This window comes from Aplysia californica, unplaced genomic scaffold (assembly GCF_000002075.1).
Source record: "Aplysia californica isolate F4 #8 unplaced genomic scaffold, AplCal3.0 scaffold00592, whole genome shotgun sequence".
NCBI lineage: Eukaryota > Metazoa > Mollusca > Gastropoda > Aplysiida > Aplysiidae > Aplysia > Aplysia californica.
This window is the reverse complement of record NW_004797862.1, coordinates 394,992-415,025: the sequence shown is the minus strand read 5'-3', so window position 1 is coordinate 415,025 and position 20,034 is coordinate 394,992. Positions and strand designations below refer to the sequence as shown.

The 20,034-nt window shown below is 40.4% G+C and overlaps 1 protein-coding gene across 1 annotated transcript; it reads left to right on the top strand.

Annotated features, from left to right (window-relative positions):
• Positions 1 to 225: 225 nt before the first annotated feature.
• On the top strand, positions 226 to 20,028 carry LOC101852502 (sin3 histone deacetylase corepressor complex component SDS3). Its single transcript, XM_005107318.2, has 10 exons — positions 226 to 425; positions 4,331 to 4,421; positions 7,130 to 7,277; positions 8,026 to 8,085; positions 13,156 to 13,200; positions 15,388 to 15,484; positions 16,102 to 16,200; positions 16,574 to 16,748; positions 18,084 to 18,171; positions 19,425 to 20,028. Exons 1-10 carry the CDS (start codon positions 320 to 322, stop codon positions 19,518 to 19,520), a joined length of 1,005 nt encoding a protein of 334 aa, XP_005107375.1. The 5' UTR covers positions 226 to 319; the 3' UTR covers positions 19,521 to 20,028.
• Positions 20,029 to 20,034: the final 6 nt, after the last annotated feature.

Here is a 20,034-nt window from a genome sequence, read left to right as displayed (position 1 = left end):
AAAACCGTTATTATACAAATCAATGTTTCTATAAAAGTAAGACCGTGAATTCATTATTTTATATCTAGAAATTAATAAATAATAAATATATTTTTTGTAGAAATAAATTGTAGCTCGAAACTGTTTCAATGGAAAAGTATCAATTGAAACTCTTGATAGTGATTGATCCGAGTCATAGATGCCTAATCTGAAATTGAATTTTACTTTTTTATTCAATGTAAACCACTTCCGGTTGCGAGCTTGAAGTTGATATCCAACGACAAACAGTCGAAGCCCGAATTTTCTTGTTACCTTTTACTCTCATTTGTTTTTGGACATTATGTCGTCCTATACCAATTCACCAAGACGTGTCAATGATTTTGATGGTGCAGAGAGTTCAGATGCTGAAGAAGAAAAGGACCCTGATGGAAATGTCTCTGATGAAGGCAAGTGTTCCTTACTCTCCCCCGTCGGCGTCGTCGCCATCTCAGTATCAGTGTCTGTAGATTCTGTTTGTGTGTGTGTCGTGTGAACGGGGGTGGAGGATTTTATACAAATATTTTGTAGTCTTTGCTTTAGGTTTGACTTATTGCAAAATATGTTAGGCCTACTGCCAAAGTCGAGCTGTCTGTTTTCCTTGCGTTACCTTTTGTAGACATTTTCAAATGAAGTATGATACTACGAAGTGACTATTCTGAGTCTGACTCGAGTCCGAATATGAAAAAATGTTAGGAAGTGGCTATTCTCAACCGGGGTGAGAATAGAAAAACGATCTACCTCTCATCCCGGGTGAGACTTGCCAGCGTAGGCTATTCTCACCCGGTGCGAAACAAGACCCGCTTTTCCTCATTTTGGAATACTGTCTATCGGTGTGGATGATCAAATTGATAAAAGCCAAGAAAAAATTACGTTATAGCACAAAAGTAAGCTAATTTGATCGTCTTCAAAGATGCTATGGCTATTTCACTGTTCGAATCGAGCCGAACTACGTGGGTCGCCATTTTGTTTTGCCCGGAAGTTCTCGCAAGATCTACTCCTCCCCTCTCTCTCTCTCTCTGTCTCTTTCTGAATACTGTCTATCGGTGTGGACGATCAAATTGACCAAAACAAAGTTAAAAAATGATGTTAAAACACAAAAGTAAATTAATTTGGTTGTCTACAAAGATGCTACGGCTATTTAACTTTTCGAATCGAGCCGAACTACGCGGGTCGCCATTTTGTTTTGACCGGAGAAGTTCTCGCGCTACTCCTCTCTCTCTCTTTCTCTCTCTCTCTCTCTCTCTCTCTCTCTCTCTCTCTCTCTCTCTCTCTCTCCACTACCCACAGACAAAATTGTACGCTTTTAGTAGGCTACAGTTGTAATGGAACGTTTGTTCACGGCACAGAATTCTACAATTTTTCTGTTATCACAGTGTAGAATTCTGTGGTTTAGGGTGAACGCAAAATTTGTTGGCCAAGATCTAGGCTATTATAACGGTGAACGCGCACTGGGTGAGAATAGCCAAAAGACTCGCCTGCACTATTCTCATCCCGGGTGAGAATAGAGGTGGCCAAAATGTTATTCGGACTCTGATTCTTGTCCAGCATGACATCACTTCCGACTTCCAACTTCCTGTGACTCGTGAATCCGGCTTCCTGTCCTGCCTCACTCATGACTCGCCTCAGGCTGGGGAGAGACCAGGATCACTTCAGGCAAAAAGGCGTTTTGTGCAGGAGCCGAGTTTTAATCTTATGATGAATTTGAGGCCGGCCTGAAAAGTTATAGGGCTTCTAATAAATGTTTATTTGTCAAGAGGTCATCAGAAGCAATTAAAGATGGCTCGTTAGCATGTGTCGGGGTCGGATGGGCGGCCTGCACACGTGTGGCTGAGTGCGTGTCAGGGAGGGGTTGGGGGGGGGCACTATCGGTCCGGGCGTTGAAAGTCGCATACGCGTCAGTCCCCCCCCCCCCCCGGCAACTGATCATTATTACAATAATAAGCTAGTCTTGACGTAGATCTGCGTAATGAATTGTGCGCTGGTCTATGGAATCAAAAGTTGCTGTATGCTCAGCTCTACACAGCAACACAACTTTTTCTTGGTAAACAATCGATATGAGGAGCACGGGATGCGTATTTGATCGAATCGGTCTTTTTTTTTTTACACAGGGCAAGTTTACCTAGAATGAGGGAGATGATAGATTTTCTTAGCTTTCACTTTACGTCGAAAACTAATGTTCACTGATGGAAGGGGGGGGGGGGGGGGGCGTATATGAGGCGACGGGCATTGGATCGGCAGATAAGGTGTTTGGGAAACTAAAAAATGGTGGAAAATTGGAAGCACTGAACGTTAGATCTATAGAACGAAGACACTTCCTTTTTCCGGACCCGAGTCCGAATAACATTTTTTCATATTCGGACTCGAGTCCGGAATAAGAAATTTTTTTATTCGGACTCGAGTCCGAATATGAAACTATGTTATTCGGACTCGAGTCCGAATAACGACGGCCATATACTAACAGTCCGGGAACATTGCCCCAACCACAATTGAAGTATCTGAATATTTAGACATCTGAAAACTCTAGCTCTAGAAATCGAATTCGATGTAAAAAATGCTTCTTCCCTGTCGATGCAGAATGGCAGAATGAAAGATGACGCCGAACTCTCGAAATAACCAAATAATCTCGAGAATGGAAACCGTTCAGCGAAATACTGATCAGTTTATTTCCCGACTGTTCCGAGAAATTGTCACTTTGTAATTATAACCATAGGCTAGATCTGTAGCTTGTTATTTTTTGTTCACTGTTGTTTTCTGTTCATGGTGTGAAGTGGCCTTCTCCCAGCCCATTAAATAAACTAAACCTGAAGCTTATCTATGTCTGTACAACTAACTTATGAGTTATTCTGTGTGCTATTCTGTGTGTGTTTGTGCTATAGCACACCTAAGGGGAGTGAGAATAGTGGCTCGAGACACAGGGTGACAGGGTTAGAATGTTCTACAGATGTCTCACTGTCAATGTCCAGTTGGGGGGGTAGGGAGTCACGAGCTATTCTCACCATGGGTGAGAATATAGGTGGCCATATCTAGATTCTAGATTAGATATGATTTTAATTCAGTTTAGTTCTATAAGAAACACGTGAGAATTATTACAGTCAGGGGGTACTTGGGCCTAGTGTGATTTAGTGCAAACAGGACCACAATTGTACACGAGGGCCGCCTGTCGACTCTGATTATTTTTTAAATTCTTTGCAGAACTGTTCGGTAGGCCTGCGTACGAAAGCAAGTTCAAACAAAGTTCATCAACGCCGTGCTAATGATCGACCGTTTCGATCCGGATCATTTCTTTTAAAGTTTTGAAAGCACAAGAAATTAAGCGCTTACAAGAGATTGGACTCGATAATACGCTGAGCTGCAAATGGAGTAATTCGAGACTGCAAGGTTTGCAAATGGATACTGTGAGGTACAAATGCAGTGTACTAGGGGGAACCACTGGCACTAGGAGAAACTCAGGGGGGGGGGGGCTGCTGGTGGGGGGAAGATGAAGGAGCAGAAAGCAGTGAAGGAAGAGGGGCAGGGTGGAGGGGTGATGTTGTAAAGGGGGATGGACAAATAAAGGAGAAAATATAATAATATGTAATAGTAAATGCTGAAGGAGCTTTGAAACTGCTGGTGTAAGGATGCAAAGTGCAGACCGCTGAAGGAACTTGGAAACTGCAGGTGCAAACCGCGCGCTGCGCAAAATCATCACTAATTTTTAGAATCACGATCCAATAACGTGGCGGGCATCCCCCGTTAAGGTTAAACAAGATGGCTGTTTCTATAAATATCGGCCAATGGCATTTAGTTGTCGTTCTCTAGCTATCCGCTAGTTAGGCCTGCCAGGTGTCCATTGCGGATTGAGTCGCGTCAGGTCGACCGCCCCCTGTCCTGCAGTTCCTGTAGATTCTCTCACCGATAAGCATGTATTTTATTGTTTGAGCACCCTCGCCTTCCGGTGGGTCTCACAGCTGAAGCCTAGCCTACATCATCCAGATCGCTTATTAATCTTGTGCATCTGTGCAGTTGGCGCAATTATTTAGTCTGAGTAGATCACTCTGGGGCGCCAGGCTCTTGTAAATCTACGCAAGCAAAATGGGGCAAGAATGGCAAGTACTTGCACCGGACAGACGGCTGTATTTGTTGCTGCAGATCACACATGACGTAGATCCATCTGATATGGCCACTGGAATTGTCAGAAGTCAAATCATTCCCGAATCTTTTGAGGGTGACTAACTAAAATGAAGTTCCCATTGCTGAGTTTAGATGTTTTTAGTGAGGTTTTTTTAACAGGAAAAGAAAGGCTCACAAATTTTCCTTCACAAATCTTTTACAGATACTGCAGATGCCAGTGAGACAGAGGACAAACGTAAGAACCATCAAAATACCACACCCAATGGGGGCCAAAGGACTGAGATAAAAGAACAGTAAGTTATATATATATATATATATATATATATATATATATATATATATATATATGGCATTTCATTTAAGTCTTACCCTCACTGTCTTCATTAAATAATCTCAATTTAACCCTGTCTGCCAGCTTTTCGGGTGTTAGAGAATATTTATTGTCGGATAAGCATTCAAAGTAGGCACTTATAATTTGCACTATTTTTTATGTCATGTATAATTGAGGTGAAAACATTTTCAATATTTATTTTTTGTTTTTGTATGATTATTTGAAATATAGCGTACATATGTATGAACAAAAGTAAACGTGGAATTTCTTGAGCTCTTAGTTGAGGAAGTACAAAAAACAGCCTCTGAGGCACTTTTTTTAGAACCCTTTTCATTTTTCCACAGAATAATAATTGGATAAGTCACTTTGGTGGCCATCTGGTACACCTTGTTCATAATCAGAACACATAGAAATGAACGGGGTTTTTTTTCATTCAGAGGCTGGACGTTTTCTTAATTCAACATAAAGTTTGCAAAACACTGTGCCAGATCTAAAAAAACCAAACCTATTGTAACTCTCCTCACTGAAAAAATACCACAACCCCCCTCCGACCCTATAGGGATCAAGGGATGTAAAAACAGAATTAAAGAGGCATTATATAGCAAGCATTCCCTTTCCTCAGCTGCAGAGACTGGTCATGGCTGTGTAGATAGTGTGAAAATAGTAAAGCAATGGAAACCGACAGGGGTGTGGTATCTGGGTTTCTCGTACGCCTAGGCGTACAAACGCAGTGAGTGATGGTATTTGCAGTCAGTGACTTTAAAGTGTGAACTTCCAAGACTTTTGAATGTGAACGTGAAGCTGATAAAGCACTAGCTTGTTATGCAGGCTGCAGGGCTCAAATTATATTTTTAAAGTGATGCGCAGTGGGTGGTTGACGGATGCTCTGGTGTGGTTTGCTTCTTCTTTCCTGTCAAACATCTATCATCCTTTTTTCCTCTGATCTCCATACCCCCCGGGGCAGTGCCACTGACTGAAGTGTCTTTAGGCCATTCCCAAAGGGGGGACATTTCTCGTTCAAGCACAGTAGAATTGTAAATGCTCTGATTCATCATGTCACGCTCATATAACTGTGCCGGATCTGCAACAGTGAACTGCTGCTTTTTCTTTCCTAATCCTTACTATTGTCATTTTTCCTCTACTTCTTTTATATGTTTGTCACTCTTGTGATCTGCTATTTCCTGGGTGCCTTGATGGTCGAAGCAGACCTTGTGCTGTTGAAGCTAGAAGGTCAGCGGAGTAAGTCTGATTCCCTGTAAGGACTTCTCTGTTGACACCCACCCCTTGGCGCTCATATGACCTTATGCAGTTGTGAACTCCGTAAAACCCTCTACTAAAACAAAAAACTTGATGCACAGTGATTGAACCTGTTTATGATGAAGAAGGTACTTCTAATTGGTTTGTTCTTAAAACTAGAAAAGAAATGTATTAGTTTATCTGTCCCCGTGGTTTTATGCACCCCGCATAATTTACCAAAATTTAATCTTTGCATAATTTCTGATTATTTTTCTTTATTATTCTTTGTTAAAATTAACAGAATCGCATAATTTCACATTTTTGGGCTCAGTTTGCATAGTTTCAGAATTTTTATTGCATAAAACGACGGGGATAGGTTTATTATAAATGGTCGTCAAGTTATAATCAGACGCAGGCTTGCTTTAGGGGGAAGAAGTCAACTTTTGACGTGAATGATAAAACTGGTCCAGCAGCTGATTAGTTTTTCAGCACAACTCATTCATTCCTGAGGTCATAAGTATTTATTACTGTACATCCCTTGAGGATACATTTACCGTAGTTACAAGGCATGTAGGTGACCGAAAGGTGATTATTTTGGACTGTACGTACTCAGACAACTTTCTTGGCATTGTAAGAGATGTTGATATATACCAGGACTAGAACGTGGGTGGTTGGCGGGTGCTCTGGTGTGGTTTGTTATTTATCTGTCTTTTTTTTTTTTGGCGTTTGTTAATCTTTTGTAACACTTCTAATCTTCGGGCACTTTATGACCTTATTGTGGTGCAAGTACGGTAAAACTCTTACTACAAAACCTGAAGCAATCAGGACCAGAACAAGTGTTCTAATTATTGCCATGATGCAACAAGAGATGAGGGGCTCTCGTGGCCTAGAGGTTAAGGTGTTGGCCTCTCATTCAAAAGTCCCGGGTTCGAATCCCGGTAGTGGCTGGAAAATTTTCTTCTTTAAATTTGTCTCCTTTCACCTCCTTTCCTGCTCTCTAGCAATGTTCTGTCGTCTGCTTTAGTCTCCTCTTTCTTCCCCCACTCCCTCATCTCCTTTGCTCTCCCCCCCTTCCCCCCCCCTGTGGGCTCCTGATTCTTTCTACAGCCTTTCTACTGTTACTCCTTGGCTTCTTCTTACTGCTGTCTTTCAGCCACACCTCTGATCTTCTTGTAGGAAAGATCTACACCTAGCCTTCTCGGACAAGGGCGAAAAATCTCGGAGGGCCTGTGTGCAAGTCGCGCACGTTGAAGATCCCTCGGTGGTCTAAAATCGATAAGAGTAGGCTTCGGCCGCCACCCGGACAAAATTCAAAATTTCCTACCAACTGAAAAAGTTTAATGTGTCCCGCGCGCTCATATGACCTTATGTCGTTGCGAGCCCCGTAAAACACTTACAAAAACAACAATGAACAAGAGATGCCTTCTGTTACAGGATGTATCAAGACAAGCTTGCACAGATCAAGAAGCACATTGGTATGCTGCAGGAGGGATCCCTGCCAGAGTTCCTGAAGAGAACCAAGAAGATAGAGCTGCAGTACAGGGAGAGACTTCGTCAAAATGAGATTGCTAAAACAGTGGACGTAAGCTCGCTGTCTTTCTTTCGAAGTTATATCTGTCTCCGTGTGGACATATGGGCCAAAGGTCTTTCAAATCATATCTCATTCTCTCTTTCTCTCTCTCTCTCTCTCTCTCCCTCTCTCTCTCTCTCTCTCTCTCTCTCTCTCTCTCTCTCTCTCTCTCTGCAAATTAAGACAGTATACTTTGCACAGGAGATGGCCTGGTGCCATGTCAATGGGACTATCATATTATGTTCTAACCTGTGTGCTAAGACTTTTTATTGATGCTGCAATGTTAAAAAAACAAAACCCCTCAAATATTGGGATACCGTTTGCAGCAAAAGATATTAAAAGCAATATATGTGTATCTTATGAGTAGTTACTGGTAGGAACAGATTGTGAAAGAGGGGGGGGGGGAACAGCGTGGGAATTGGAGATGCTGGATGGAACATGACATACTGCGAGTCCCTGTTTCTATATTTGGCAGTGGGTGGTTGGCGGGTGCTCTGGTGTGGTTTTATCCTTCTTTCCTATCAAACATCTGTCGTCCTTATCTCCCCTCCTTCTTTTTTATGTTTGTTTCTCTCTTGTAACACCTCTAATCTTCTGGGGCTCATATGACCTTATGCAGTTGCGAGCGCCGTAAAACCTCTACTAAAACATAAAGCCAAATATTTGGCAGAACCCCCCCCCGATGTCGCAGAATTGACCAAAAAAATGTTAACTGTCTGTTCTTTTTTTTTTTCTCTTACTTTTTTTTTTAATTGAACAGATTGAAAAGGCTGACAGGAACTATCATGTGGACTGCACCAATGCTCAGAAGGAGTTCGAGGTCAGGAGCTATGCAGAGACGTGTATACTTGGCCTAACTGTATCAGACAGTGGCTCACGTCTCTCCTATATTCTCTCCGCAGGCATTGCTTTTGCCGTGTGCCAATTTTTTATCTGTACACATATTATGTGTGTCTGTGTACTTGGAGGGAAGGCTGTCTAGAAATTTGCTGTCATTTATGAACGTTGTGATTTTGAGGATTAAAATTTTCACTTCGTTTGGGGGTGTTGATTCAGGAGGATAGGCAGCCTTGAAATGAATGCTGTTTTGTATTGTAGACTAGGGTATATAACATTCTTTTCTTTCGTGCGGTATCAGTTAGATTCCTGTCTCTTTTTTCATCTTTTAAAGAGAAAAAATTTATATGAAACCTGATTAAGAGCTTTCAAAATAATAATGAAACATGGAGACAAAACTTTTCTTGTTGTGAGGACAATTTGTTGCATATGTAGCGTATAATCTGAATTAAATCAATTTTATTTTATTCGTACAAAACTAAAGGTCCTCTTACTGACTAGTCAAGTGTTCTGATATGCAGTTTTGAGACATCTAGGGAATTTCAAAAGAGTCTGTTGATAAACCACAGGTTTAGGCAATATAAGTGAATCCACCCATTCTCGAATGCTCATGCCCACCCTCTCACACAGATGCATACCGTGTGCGGGCCCCCCCCCCCCCCCCCACCCCCCACCCCACAGAAAAATATATATCAGCCGAGTCCTCCCAAGTGCACAGCCCTTTATTGTACAGTTTGTTCTTCTTCACATCTTGTATGTAGGAACAAGTAGTATTCTTGGTAGATATTTCTCTTTTTTTTTCTTTATTTTTTCAAATTTCAATTAATTACTTCTGAACTTTTTATTTCACTGTCTGTATGATTTGCCTCATTTCTTTGACCAGGAGTCTTAAAAAAAACAAAACAACTTTCTGTTATAAGTGTTATGATCGAGAATCTTTTCAGTGGCTTCTTTACGCTAGGTATCCTTTAGTTTACTACCTATATGAATAACATTAGATGAATGAGTCTATTTGATTTAGCAGTTAGGGGGATTCAAATCCAAAACTTAGGGCTATTTTTTTTCATATTTTATGTATAAGCAGAGAGTATTCTGTTGGGTAGTGGAAATAAGGTGACAAAACTTGTAAATGCTTTTGTAAAAAATAGAGGGAGGACATCTGTTTTCATGAGTCAGTGGAGATACAGTGGAAAATATGCTGGATTAAGAATTTATTAATAACATTGGAAAATGAATGGTGATCCTAGGGACAGACGTTGTTTGAACATGAAACACATTTGTTCTATAGTAACTTTATAGTAAATTTACAGTAAGTGTAGTAACATCTGTGGCCTGCCTTATCCAAAGTTTCGACTTTCTTACTGCCCCATCTTTTGGGCCAGTTGTTATTTCCTCATTCGGTTTTCAACGCTACATTTGGTAAAACTCTTTTTTAAAATAAATTTTAGCCCCTCCTCAATGTTTGTGGTTATAGGTGCTGCCTTATCCAGGGCTGCCGACCATTCCGTTTTTTTCGTAATCATTATGATTTTTTAGCCTCACCGCGAAATTCCGATCGTAAGGCGATTTATTACGATTTTTACCGTCGGCAGATTTTTGGCTATAAAAAGATATATTTTTGGCTCTTTTTAAAATTTTACAAAGTCTTAGTGCAGACCTGTAAATCATCCGCCAATAGTCGGAAAACCGCCAATCTCTAAATCAACCCCCCCCCTAAAAAAAGGAACTGCTTGGCCACTTCGCACAAGTTAGCCTTGCCCACAATAATAATACCGTACACGAGTAGAAGCATATAGTAATTTGAAAATGAGAGCACTATTATGAATTTTTATGGGAAATTGCTAATTTTCTTCAATGGTCTTTACTAAAAACAATGGAGATGGGTTGGCAGCCCTGCTTATCTTAAAGTGCGATCCAGTTCTGTAGTTATTGCTTCAGCAGTTATTCTTGTTAGTTTAGCAATCACATCAATGGGCGTATCATTCTTTATTGTCTCGAGGGAACGTGTTTTAATATTGTGATTTTTTGAGGTAGCGCGGCGCTTTGAATTTTGTCAAGTATTCGAGCGAGCTGACAACTCCAACATAGTCTTCTTGGGTTGCTTGTTTTGTTGCTGGGTTTTGTTTTTTTGTTGGTTTTTTTTCCCATTCGTAGAAAAATTTGCTCCATTTTTGTTTTGGTTTTCTTGGCTTTGGGATTCCTTGAAATTTGTTCTTCTTTCAAATGTGTCAAGACCTCTGCCTTCTTTTATTTTTGCTTTGTGTTTGTATGGTGGGTGCCCTTACCTCTGGAATGAAAGTCATGTCACGGTGCTTATTCGCTCTGGCCAGCTATGAGATTTTACACTTTCCCCTTTAGCATTCATTCTGTCCCATGTTATCTGTTATACTACAGATTTAAAAAGACACCAGAACTGTAAAGTTTGTTATGAGAATGTAACTAAGGTTGCACTTATGAGGTCAAAGGTCTTACTGTAAATTCTTACTTTTTTCAACTAGTAGTTTGTCATTGGAAAAAAAGAAAAAGAAAGAAGAATTGTATCGCATTTTTGGGACAGGGTTAATGGATTAGCGTTAATTCTTTGTGCCCTCAAAGGTCCTTTTTGGTTCTAACGACTTACTTCACTTCACTTTTCCAATCCAGCGGCCATCTGGGTTCTAGACCTTTCGGCCTGTGGTTCTAATGAAAAATTACATGCGTCTTAAGTTGAAGGAGGAGAGAGGGGTGTCGCATATTTCATCATGCTGTCCCCGTCGTTGTATGCAAGAAAAATTCTTAAATTATACAAAATGAGCCCGAAAATGTGAAATTATGCGATTCTGTTAATTTTAACAAAGAATGACTAAGGTAAATAATCAGAAATTATGAAAAAAATGATCAAATTTTGCTAATATGGGGGTACATAAAACCACGTGGGCAGATTATGGCATAGAAACTACTCTGGCTCTATCAATCGGTAGGTCGCACGTAGTAGCTCTTCAGCATTGTGGGGTCAGATTGCAGTTCTTCTCGATGTTAATCAGGGATGCCAAATCTCCGTTTTTTCCGGCTTTTTCCGGGTACATTTACCTGTGTGCACACACAACATATTGATTCATCCACTAGCAAAGGAAAGGGGAATGGTAAGAGAAATGTTTTTGTTTGCTCATTTAAAGATATTTCACAAGGTTTGTTTTAGGTGAGGTGTGATGCTCTGCTCATTTTCAGTTGTTTTTAAAAAAAAATCATTTGGCATCCCTGGTTAATGTCATCCTGCTCTAGTGCTGGCAAAAGTTCCCAGGAAGTTGAGGTTGTTTCAGAATGCTCTCAGGTCTGCTGGGGTGATGGTATAGATTGTGAAGCGCATAGAGCTTGCTGTTGAGCGGATGAGCGGAGTTTTGCGCTATGCAAATAGTATCTATTATTATTATATTAATAATAATAATAATAATAACTGACATTTATATAGCGCTCAACCCCGATTAAAGTACACGGGCTCTGAGCGCTTTACAATACAGTACAACGTACAACAGCAACGCAAAACGTTGTGTTCTGACTAAAGAAAATTATTCCAAATATCCATCTTATTAATTAAAAAACGGAAACGAATCCATGATAGTGGCGTATACTCACCGTGTAAACTACAACACACCCGCATCCATTTCTGAGGACATTTTACGTTGATATGCTATGGCTGGTGGTGGTGGTGGTGGTTGCTGCCTGACTGTCTTGACATGCATGCAGGCGCTGCTGCGTGGAAGGTCCTGAGGGGTGGGGTTTAGGAGCAGTGTGGGTTCTGTCCAACCTAATGAAATTTTTTGTAGAATAAAGAAGAAGGATTTCCACCGCTGCACCCGACATTTTTTTTAAAATGTGAGAATTAAATAAACGTATCAAAATTTCTATAAATAATTTGGTTAAAAACAGACAAATTATGGTTTATTCATGAAATAAAGTAATCTGGCTTTACATATATATATATATATATATATATATATATATATATATATATATATATATATATATATATATATAAATATATATATATATGCGGTATTTAATATGTAGTATGGAACCAGTCAGTAGTTTTTGCTAGAAAACATTGTGGTCTTTTTTGTAGTCTGGCTAGGTAAGAAAAAACTATTACCACCTTTGTGTGAAGTAGAGACTTGAGCTGGCCATAGATAGCAAACTCTATTTTTGTCAAATTAGAGGCAAGTCCATAGAAAAGATGAATAAAACAAGAATATTTTTAAATTTTATACATTGGAATAAAAAGTCAAACCATCTCTTGAAAGCGTAAGCCGAGACCTCTTAGTTAGGATAAAAGATGAAGTGTTCATGATTTTTTCCAATTGTTTTTTGTTTTTTTTTTGCGGGGGGGCAGGTCTTTCCATGCTATTCCAGCTGTACTTCCATTATAACCAAAGTAATGCATTTACCTTTTCTTTGTGGGATTTGTGGGAAAGGAGTTTTGTCTTGTTAGTGGGCTCAGTTAACTCATGTTCCATTTTAACAATACTTTCGCCATGTGCCCACCCAACATATTGATTCATTCAGTCTCCTGTGACCCAGAAACTTGTGTTTTTTTACTCGGTACAAAGTTACTCAAGAAATTTTTTTTTTTTATTCACTCGTTGTCTCAAACCATTATTGTGGAACTGTGTGGAGCCTTCATTTCCTTTGTAATGTGTACGTTTCATTGACTCACTTGAATTAATATCTCATATTGTTTCGATATTTGTACAATAACTTTCTTTTTTCCTCCCCGTGGTGGTTCACATATTATAATATTCACATTTCCTTTAATAATTCATATAACATATTTCAATTTATTAATTGATTGTTTATTTTGATGATAATTTCTCGTTTCTTTTCGTGTTAAGTCTGTAAATCGTCAACATTTTGGTGCTACTCTGTTTCTAGGGAAGGGAGAAGTATCTGTATATATACATGTATATGTATCAAAGAAAATATAAAGTTTGTGCCATATTCATACATGCCAGAGGCTCATCATTCTTGTGAATTGCATCTCTTATTGATTGTTGATTTGGCGTGCCTGGGCATGTTTCAGGAGAAAAGAGAGAGGCTGAAGGAACGATTACTAGATCATTTGAAGGTACACCTCACAGATGGGTTCAAGTATCACTCTACTTCTCTCTTTTTATTCTTTCTGTTTTTGCTTATTGCTTGTTTTTTTTTTTGTTTTTTTTTTCCCCCGTATTCTTTATTGTGTGGATATGGTTTTGCTTCTGCGTAAATTGATGATAGTGTCTTCTCTTCTTTTGAAAGCTTTTCGCTTGATTATTTTTTCTTTATAGAGTCATATGGGGGAGGGAGGGGTGGGGGGTTGAGGAAGAATGAAGGAAAGAAAGGTACACCAGTAAATTGAAAGTGTACAAAAGCACAAATACAATTTTTTTCTTTTTTTCTTTTTTTTTATGATGATGATGCCTCTGATAAAATCTTTCATGACTGTCTCTCCACCCCATCCTTTGCCTTCTGAAAGCAGTCTTTCGCTGATGTTGTTTGTTTCCTGTGGTCTCGTCAGTGTCGACTCATTAATTAAATTTGTTAGTCTCACACATTTGATAAGCTTGCTCTTAACTTGAATTAATCTCTCTTAAAAAACCCTCTACTTATAAATAATACTCTTCCGTGTTTTGAGAAAATTCGGGAATAGCTGGGAATTCGGTCCAATGTTTTAATTTTAAGACCATTGACTGTTGCATATGTTGGATTAATTTTCCCTCCGTTATGTTTTTAGCACATCTATAGCGATCGGTCCAGAAGGTTGCAAGGCCTTTTGTGCCATGTTCTTTGAAAGATAGGTTCTTAATCTTAAATAGCACAGCTTTTTATTTACGTCACTGAAGGAAAGACAAACTCTCAGCTCTTGTTAAATTCTTTGGTGTTGGTGTCTGTTTGCTTACGTAAGTCGTGTTGAAGATAAAATTTTACCCTCCCCGAGGCGGTGCTACTGACTGTCTTTAGGCCATTCCCAAAGGGGGGACATTAACATATCGAGTTCTTATGCACAGTAGAATTGTAATTGTAAATGGGCTGATTCATCAATGTCATGCTATAACTGTGCCTGATCTACAACAGGGGACTGCAGCTTTTTCTTGCCTAATCCTTACTATTCTCATTTTCCTCTACTTCTTTTTGTATGTTTGTCACACTCTTGGGACCTGCTATTTCCGGGGTGCCTTGATAGTCGAAGCAGACCTTGTGGTGTTGAAGCTAAAGAGATGAGCAGAGTAAGTCCGATTCCCTGAAAGGACTTCTCTGTTGACACCCACCCCTTGACGCTCATATGACCTTATGCAGTTGCGAGCGCCTTAAAACCCTCTACTAATTAATAATACTCTTCCGTGTTTTGAGAAAATTCGGGAATAGCTGGGAATTCGGTCCAGTGTTTTAATTTTAAGACCTTTTCCTTGTGATTCACTAGGTAGTTTTGTTGGACAGTTCAGTTTAAAATGAATGTGTGAAGCACATAATATTATTAAGCTCTTAAACCCTCAGGAAAAAGATGCTGTTACCCCCTCTGAAAAAAGAGATTTTGAGAATAAAGTTAGGGATAAGTCCTTGAACCTTTCGCTTTGCCGATCTTCAGGCTGTTGACGAAGGGTACAGTACCTTTGTTTTTCTGATTGTAACTGCTTTGTTAACATTTTCCTTTCAATTTACTTCTTTTGAGGAGGGTGGGAGAAGAATTTGTAAAATTTTCCTATCAATGTTTATATATTTGTGTTCAGTAGGTTGAAACGTGTGGGCAGTTTTAATTGTAGGGATGATCGTTTGTGGCTGTGGAAGAGGAGGCATCTTCTGGGTCCTGTGTGCCTCGTTATCATCATCATCATCATCATCGTCATCATCATCATCATCATCACCACCACCAATGATTTTCATGCTCAAATGTTTTATTGTGCTATTTCTTTTCTCGTTTTCACCAGTCCAGTTATCTACAAGTGTACCTCTTTTCTGTTAACAGTTCCCCTTTCTTCCTAATGTAACATAAGTAACCATTCTTCTCCATTGTTTCTATGATGTGGTTTTGCAAGGTACCAATGTTGAAACTTCTCCTAATATACTAAAATAACAAATCCCCCCCCCCCCCCCCGGCAATATTACTTTGTAGCACCTGTAATTATAAGAAATATTATTAAGCGTACTTATAATTAAGGTAGTCACCCCATTGTTTGTTCCCAGTTTTAATTGCTCTTTCCTTTGTTCCTTTTTCCTCTTCTACTACTTCTAGAGGGATTACATTGTTTTCTTCTCTTTATGTTTTCATTTCCAGGAGAAAAAAGTCGACCTGAAGGACAGCTTGATCGGTGACCTGAAGGAGAAGCGGAGCGTTATAGAACTGGAGCGACAGACAATTGATTTGAACGGCGGTGGGTTAGCTTTGACTTTATACGGGGTGCCCACTACGGATGGCTGGATCGGGCCGATCGCCCGACTTGATCGCCTGAAACTGAAAACAAACACGTTTGTTTTTGAGGCGATAGAGTCGGGCGATCGGGCCGATCGGCCGATCCCATTCGTAGTGGGCACTCCGTATTAGTTAGATTTTACTTTCCCTCGCAGTTGTGTGTGTGTGTGTGTGTGTGATTTAAGGGGCAACAGAGTTGGTATAAAATCTCTATTGCGTCTATCTACGACCCTTAGGAATGGATTTCCGTGTGGGTGGTTGGTGGGGGCTCTGGTGTGGTTTGCTCCTTTCCTATCAAACATTTGTCATCCTGATCGCTCCTCCTTTTTTGTATTTGCTACTCTCTTGTAACGCAATCTTTGGTACTTATATGACCTTATGCAGTTGCGAGCGCCGTAAAACCTCTACTAAAAATAATGTTATTTTTCAACAACTGCCAAATTTTAAAAATTCAGCTCTTGAATATGTTTCTGGTCTAGTTTGTTAAACTATTGTATAAGTGTTGTTGGTTTGGTTTGGTTTTTTTTTAAGTGTTTCTTTTCTGTGGGGGTGAAAAAGTTGTTTATTGTTTGGTTCCAGCTGACTTCATGGAGGTGAAGCCGACCATGACGAGGAAGCTGAGAAGACGACCCAATGACCCCGTTCCCATTCCAGAAAAGCGACGAAAACCTTCTCCTGGTATCCTTTACTATTTTCAACATTTTATCCGGAAACCCCATCTGTGTCGAGATTGGATGGATTTTGATGAAATCAATGCTGCTGTTTCTTTCGGGTTTTCAGTTTTTTAGAATTTTAAAAAAAAGTTTTGGAAGTTTAGCATCCAACTAGACACAGACGTCATTTTGACGGTGAAACTCCATTGTTCAGTAGGAATAGGTTTTTCTTACTTCATTGTACATGTGTGACTGTTACATCTTGAAGCATGTTCTGACTGTTCATCAATATTTTTTGCTCTGAATTTGTATTAAGTGCTTCATCTAAAGCGCTTAACGTTACTGTTAGCTGGTTTCTCTTTAAAAAAAAAAAAAGTTCAATCCTTGACGGAAAGCAGCCCAGATCAATCTGTTGCTGGACGACGACCAGATCCTGGCCGACCTCCGCGTGATGATGAAGGTCAGCGGCAAACCCGTGGCCAAGAAACAGATGCTGTCCAACCAGAACTCCCTGCTGGACACCAGCTCCGACGTGAGGATTGAGGACGGCAGGTTGTGGTATGACAAAAAATGGTGAGTGTTGCCTTGGAAGATGCCAGAATTTTCGTAACATCCATTTTGTCGAAAACTGGTTCTGAATTTTTTGTTTGTTGTAGTTGATCATGAATTTTAGCCTGACTTATGTCCCGATAGTCATAGGCTGGATGGAAATATTTTTCCAGTTTGTTTGCAGTTTGTCAAAAAATATCGGATCTTTGTATCTTGTATATCACAACGTGGTGGAATCCAGCGCTCTTCAATTTTTGGACATGTGAAGTTAGTGGTATCATTTTAAAGCTTGTTCACGAGTCTTGCTTTCTGTGAAAATACACTCTTCTATCGTGCATAGAAGTGGAGATATTTGCGATAGAAGGAGGTGGGGGGGCCACCTTGTTTTAGAGGTAAAATTCACGGTAAAATGGCCGCCAAATTGTATCGGCTTGCGAAGCTTGAGAATTGTTAAAAACTGCAAATTTAATGTTTTTGTGCCTTAAATCAGCATTTTTCAGTAAAATACATGCAGAAATAGAAGGTGTTTACCGGTAGGTCATTCTTTTCTTTCTCTCTACTGTTTCTTGTGTGTCTGTCTTACTTTTTTCCTGAACTACATTTCTCCCCCCGGGGCGGTGCCACTGACTGTAGTGTCTTTAAGCCATTCCCGAAGGGGGGACATCTCTCGTTCAAGCTTAGTAGAATTGTAAATGGGCTGACTCATGTCACGCTCATAACTGTGCCTGATCTACAAGAGGGAACTGCTTCTTTTTCTTTCCTTATCCTTTCTATTGTCATTTTCCTCTACTTCTTTTGTATGTTTGTCACTCTCTTGTGACCTGCTATTTTGGGGTGCCTTGATAGTGGAAGCAGACCTTGTGCTGTTGAAGCTAGAGAGGTGAGCAGTCCAAGTCTGATTCCCTGTAAAGACTTCTCTGTTGACACCCACCCCTTGGCGCTCATATGACCTTATGCAGTTGCGAGCGTCGCAAAACCCTCTACTATAAAGAATAAAAGGAACTACATTTGTGTTATTGAGCCAGTACAGTTCTGTTTACTCAAAGTGGGAAACAATAAATGGCTCAGTGGAGTGGCTTGTAATGTCTTGTCTCGGTTAAGCTCTCACACTTGGTGTCATAATCTCAATGGTGGGTGTTTGGCAGGTGCTCTGGTGTGGTTTGCTTCATCTTTCCTATGAAACATCTATCGTCCTTATCTCCCCGTCTTCTTTTTTATGTTTGTTACTCTCTTGTAACGCCTCTAATCTTCTGGCGCTCATGTGACCTTATGCAGTTGTGGGAGCCGTAAAACCTCTACTAAAACTAAACGTAAAATCCCAAATGCAAGTACTCATCATCATCTCCCGATACTTTTCAGGTTTCAGCGAAACAGCATGGTTCAGCTGGACAACAAAGAGGGAGGTCCAAGGATCTATGGCACGATCACCAATATAGGGAACCAAGAGGTATGCTCCTGTCCACGGGCATTAGGGAAAAAAATGTATCTTATGTGTGTGACCTTTCCAACACCCCTCTCTGCTTTTTTTGTTTGTTTTTGTTTTGTGAAGGACAGGTGGGGGAAGCAACTGTTGAGTCTTTCTTTTTGACTACTCCTCTTTTGCTTCTGTCCATTCGTCTTGCCTTTTTCCTAACCTTGAATGACTGTTTTTGGGTAGATGTGCCCAATACTCAAACTTAACATAGCTGCCACTTTCCCGCTAACGGAAACTCCGCTTCATCTAGCTTTTCCCGCTACGTTCCTCCTTCCTCCAATGGACCGCTCCCGGTCGCAGATTGCGATACTTTTTTTTTTACACACGGAAAACACCGAACCGGGAGAGAGACGAAAACGCGGCTTGCGGATGTCTGCCCGTAGCTTTCTACCTCCGTTCTTCTGTGCCTAGCGCTAATTTCACATTGTTTATTGTAGAGCAACACAGTGTCGATCGGGCATCGGGACGTTGGCCCGCCGAGTTCTCATTGATAACGGCGGGAAATTCAAGAGAAATTGATGCAGAATGCAAAAATAAAAGGAGCTGGAATGAGAAAGAAGCAGAGTGTGTGCGACTTGAAAAGTTCATTAGAAAATACAACTAGCCGCTTGCTAGATCTAGATAAATAGATTAAGAGTATGATGTCTGATTCCCTGTAAAGACATTCTCTGTTGACATCTACCCCTTGGCGCTCATATGACCTCATGCAGTTGCGAGCACCTTAAAACCTCTACTAAAACAAAAAGTCTGCTTCGACTATTGAGGCATCTAGGAAATAGCGGGTCACAAGAGTGAAACAAAGGAAGTAGAGGAAAATGATGATAGTAAGGATTAGGAAAGAAGAAGCAGCAGTTCCCTGTTGCAGTTCAGGCGCAGTTATGGGCATGAGATTAATGAATCGGCCCATTTACGATCCTACTGTGCTTAAGAACATGTTAATGTCCCCCGTTTGGGAATGGCCTAAAGACACTTCAGTCGGTAGCACCACCCTGGGGGGTGACGTACACTTTAGTTTTTCGGTTCATAGTGTATTTTGTTAATTCTTATCGTATTTGTGCTTATTTTCAAAAATGGCATTGCTAGTCATTTTCTTTTCTGTTTGAATATTGTAAAGAATGTCTCATTTTCTGTATGAAGTATGAGGCAAAAGTCTCTCCCTTTCATTTCCTTGATTCTGATGTTGCATTTGAAAACAAAAACATTTGTGTGTTTTTATCTGATTTCAGATTTGGATCAAGCGAAGCGGAGACAACTCAAAGCTCAGAATTTACATTTCCCAGTTCCAGAAAGGCAAATACGTGATGAAGAAGAGAGCAACGTAGTAGTAACTGCTTCGCTCTTGTTTCTGTGTATTTATGTAAATTGACGTACATCATCACTGACCTTCCAGTAGCTCCCGTGAGAAACCCATGCCTGCTCTGAAGATCATTGGTCACTTTATGTAGTTCTCATTGCAAAATGAGCCGATGGTCAACGTTCGTCGCTCAAAGTACGAGGTGGATTATTTGTGTCAGTCTCGGTGAAAGTGATGTGGTCATGAAGCAGACGATTATGGTGGAATGGATATTATCTTCAACGGCACCTGTTTCATGTCGGGATGAATGAATTCCTCGCAAAGAGCAACTCCTTTGGTGGTGAAATTTCATGACACTGACATGTCAGGTCAAATTACTACCGGAGTGCTTCTCTTTGGATCAGGCGTGGTGCTCGCTCCTTCCCGCCGCGGCGGGCTCTGTTTGACGTGGGACGTAGTGTTTGAGGGCTTTGCGGCACCAATGATAGTACATAACAAGATGGGTCACTTCTCTCTTTGAGCCAATTAAAAAAGTGTCCTCA

Coding starts and splice junctions, on each gene's coding strand:
- LOC101852502 (XM_005107318.2), top strand. CDS start 320: ATGTCGTCCTATACCAATTCACCAAGACGTGTCAATGATTTTGATGGT. Junction 426..4,330: donor TGGAAATGTCTCTGATGAAG/GCAAGTGTTCCT, acceptor AATCTTTTACAG/ATACTGCAGATGCCAGTGAG. Junction 15,485..16,101: donor GACAATTGATTTGAACGGCG/GTGGGTTAGCTT, acceptor GTTTGGTTCCAG/CTGACTTCATGGAGGTGAAG.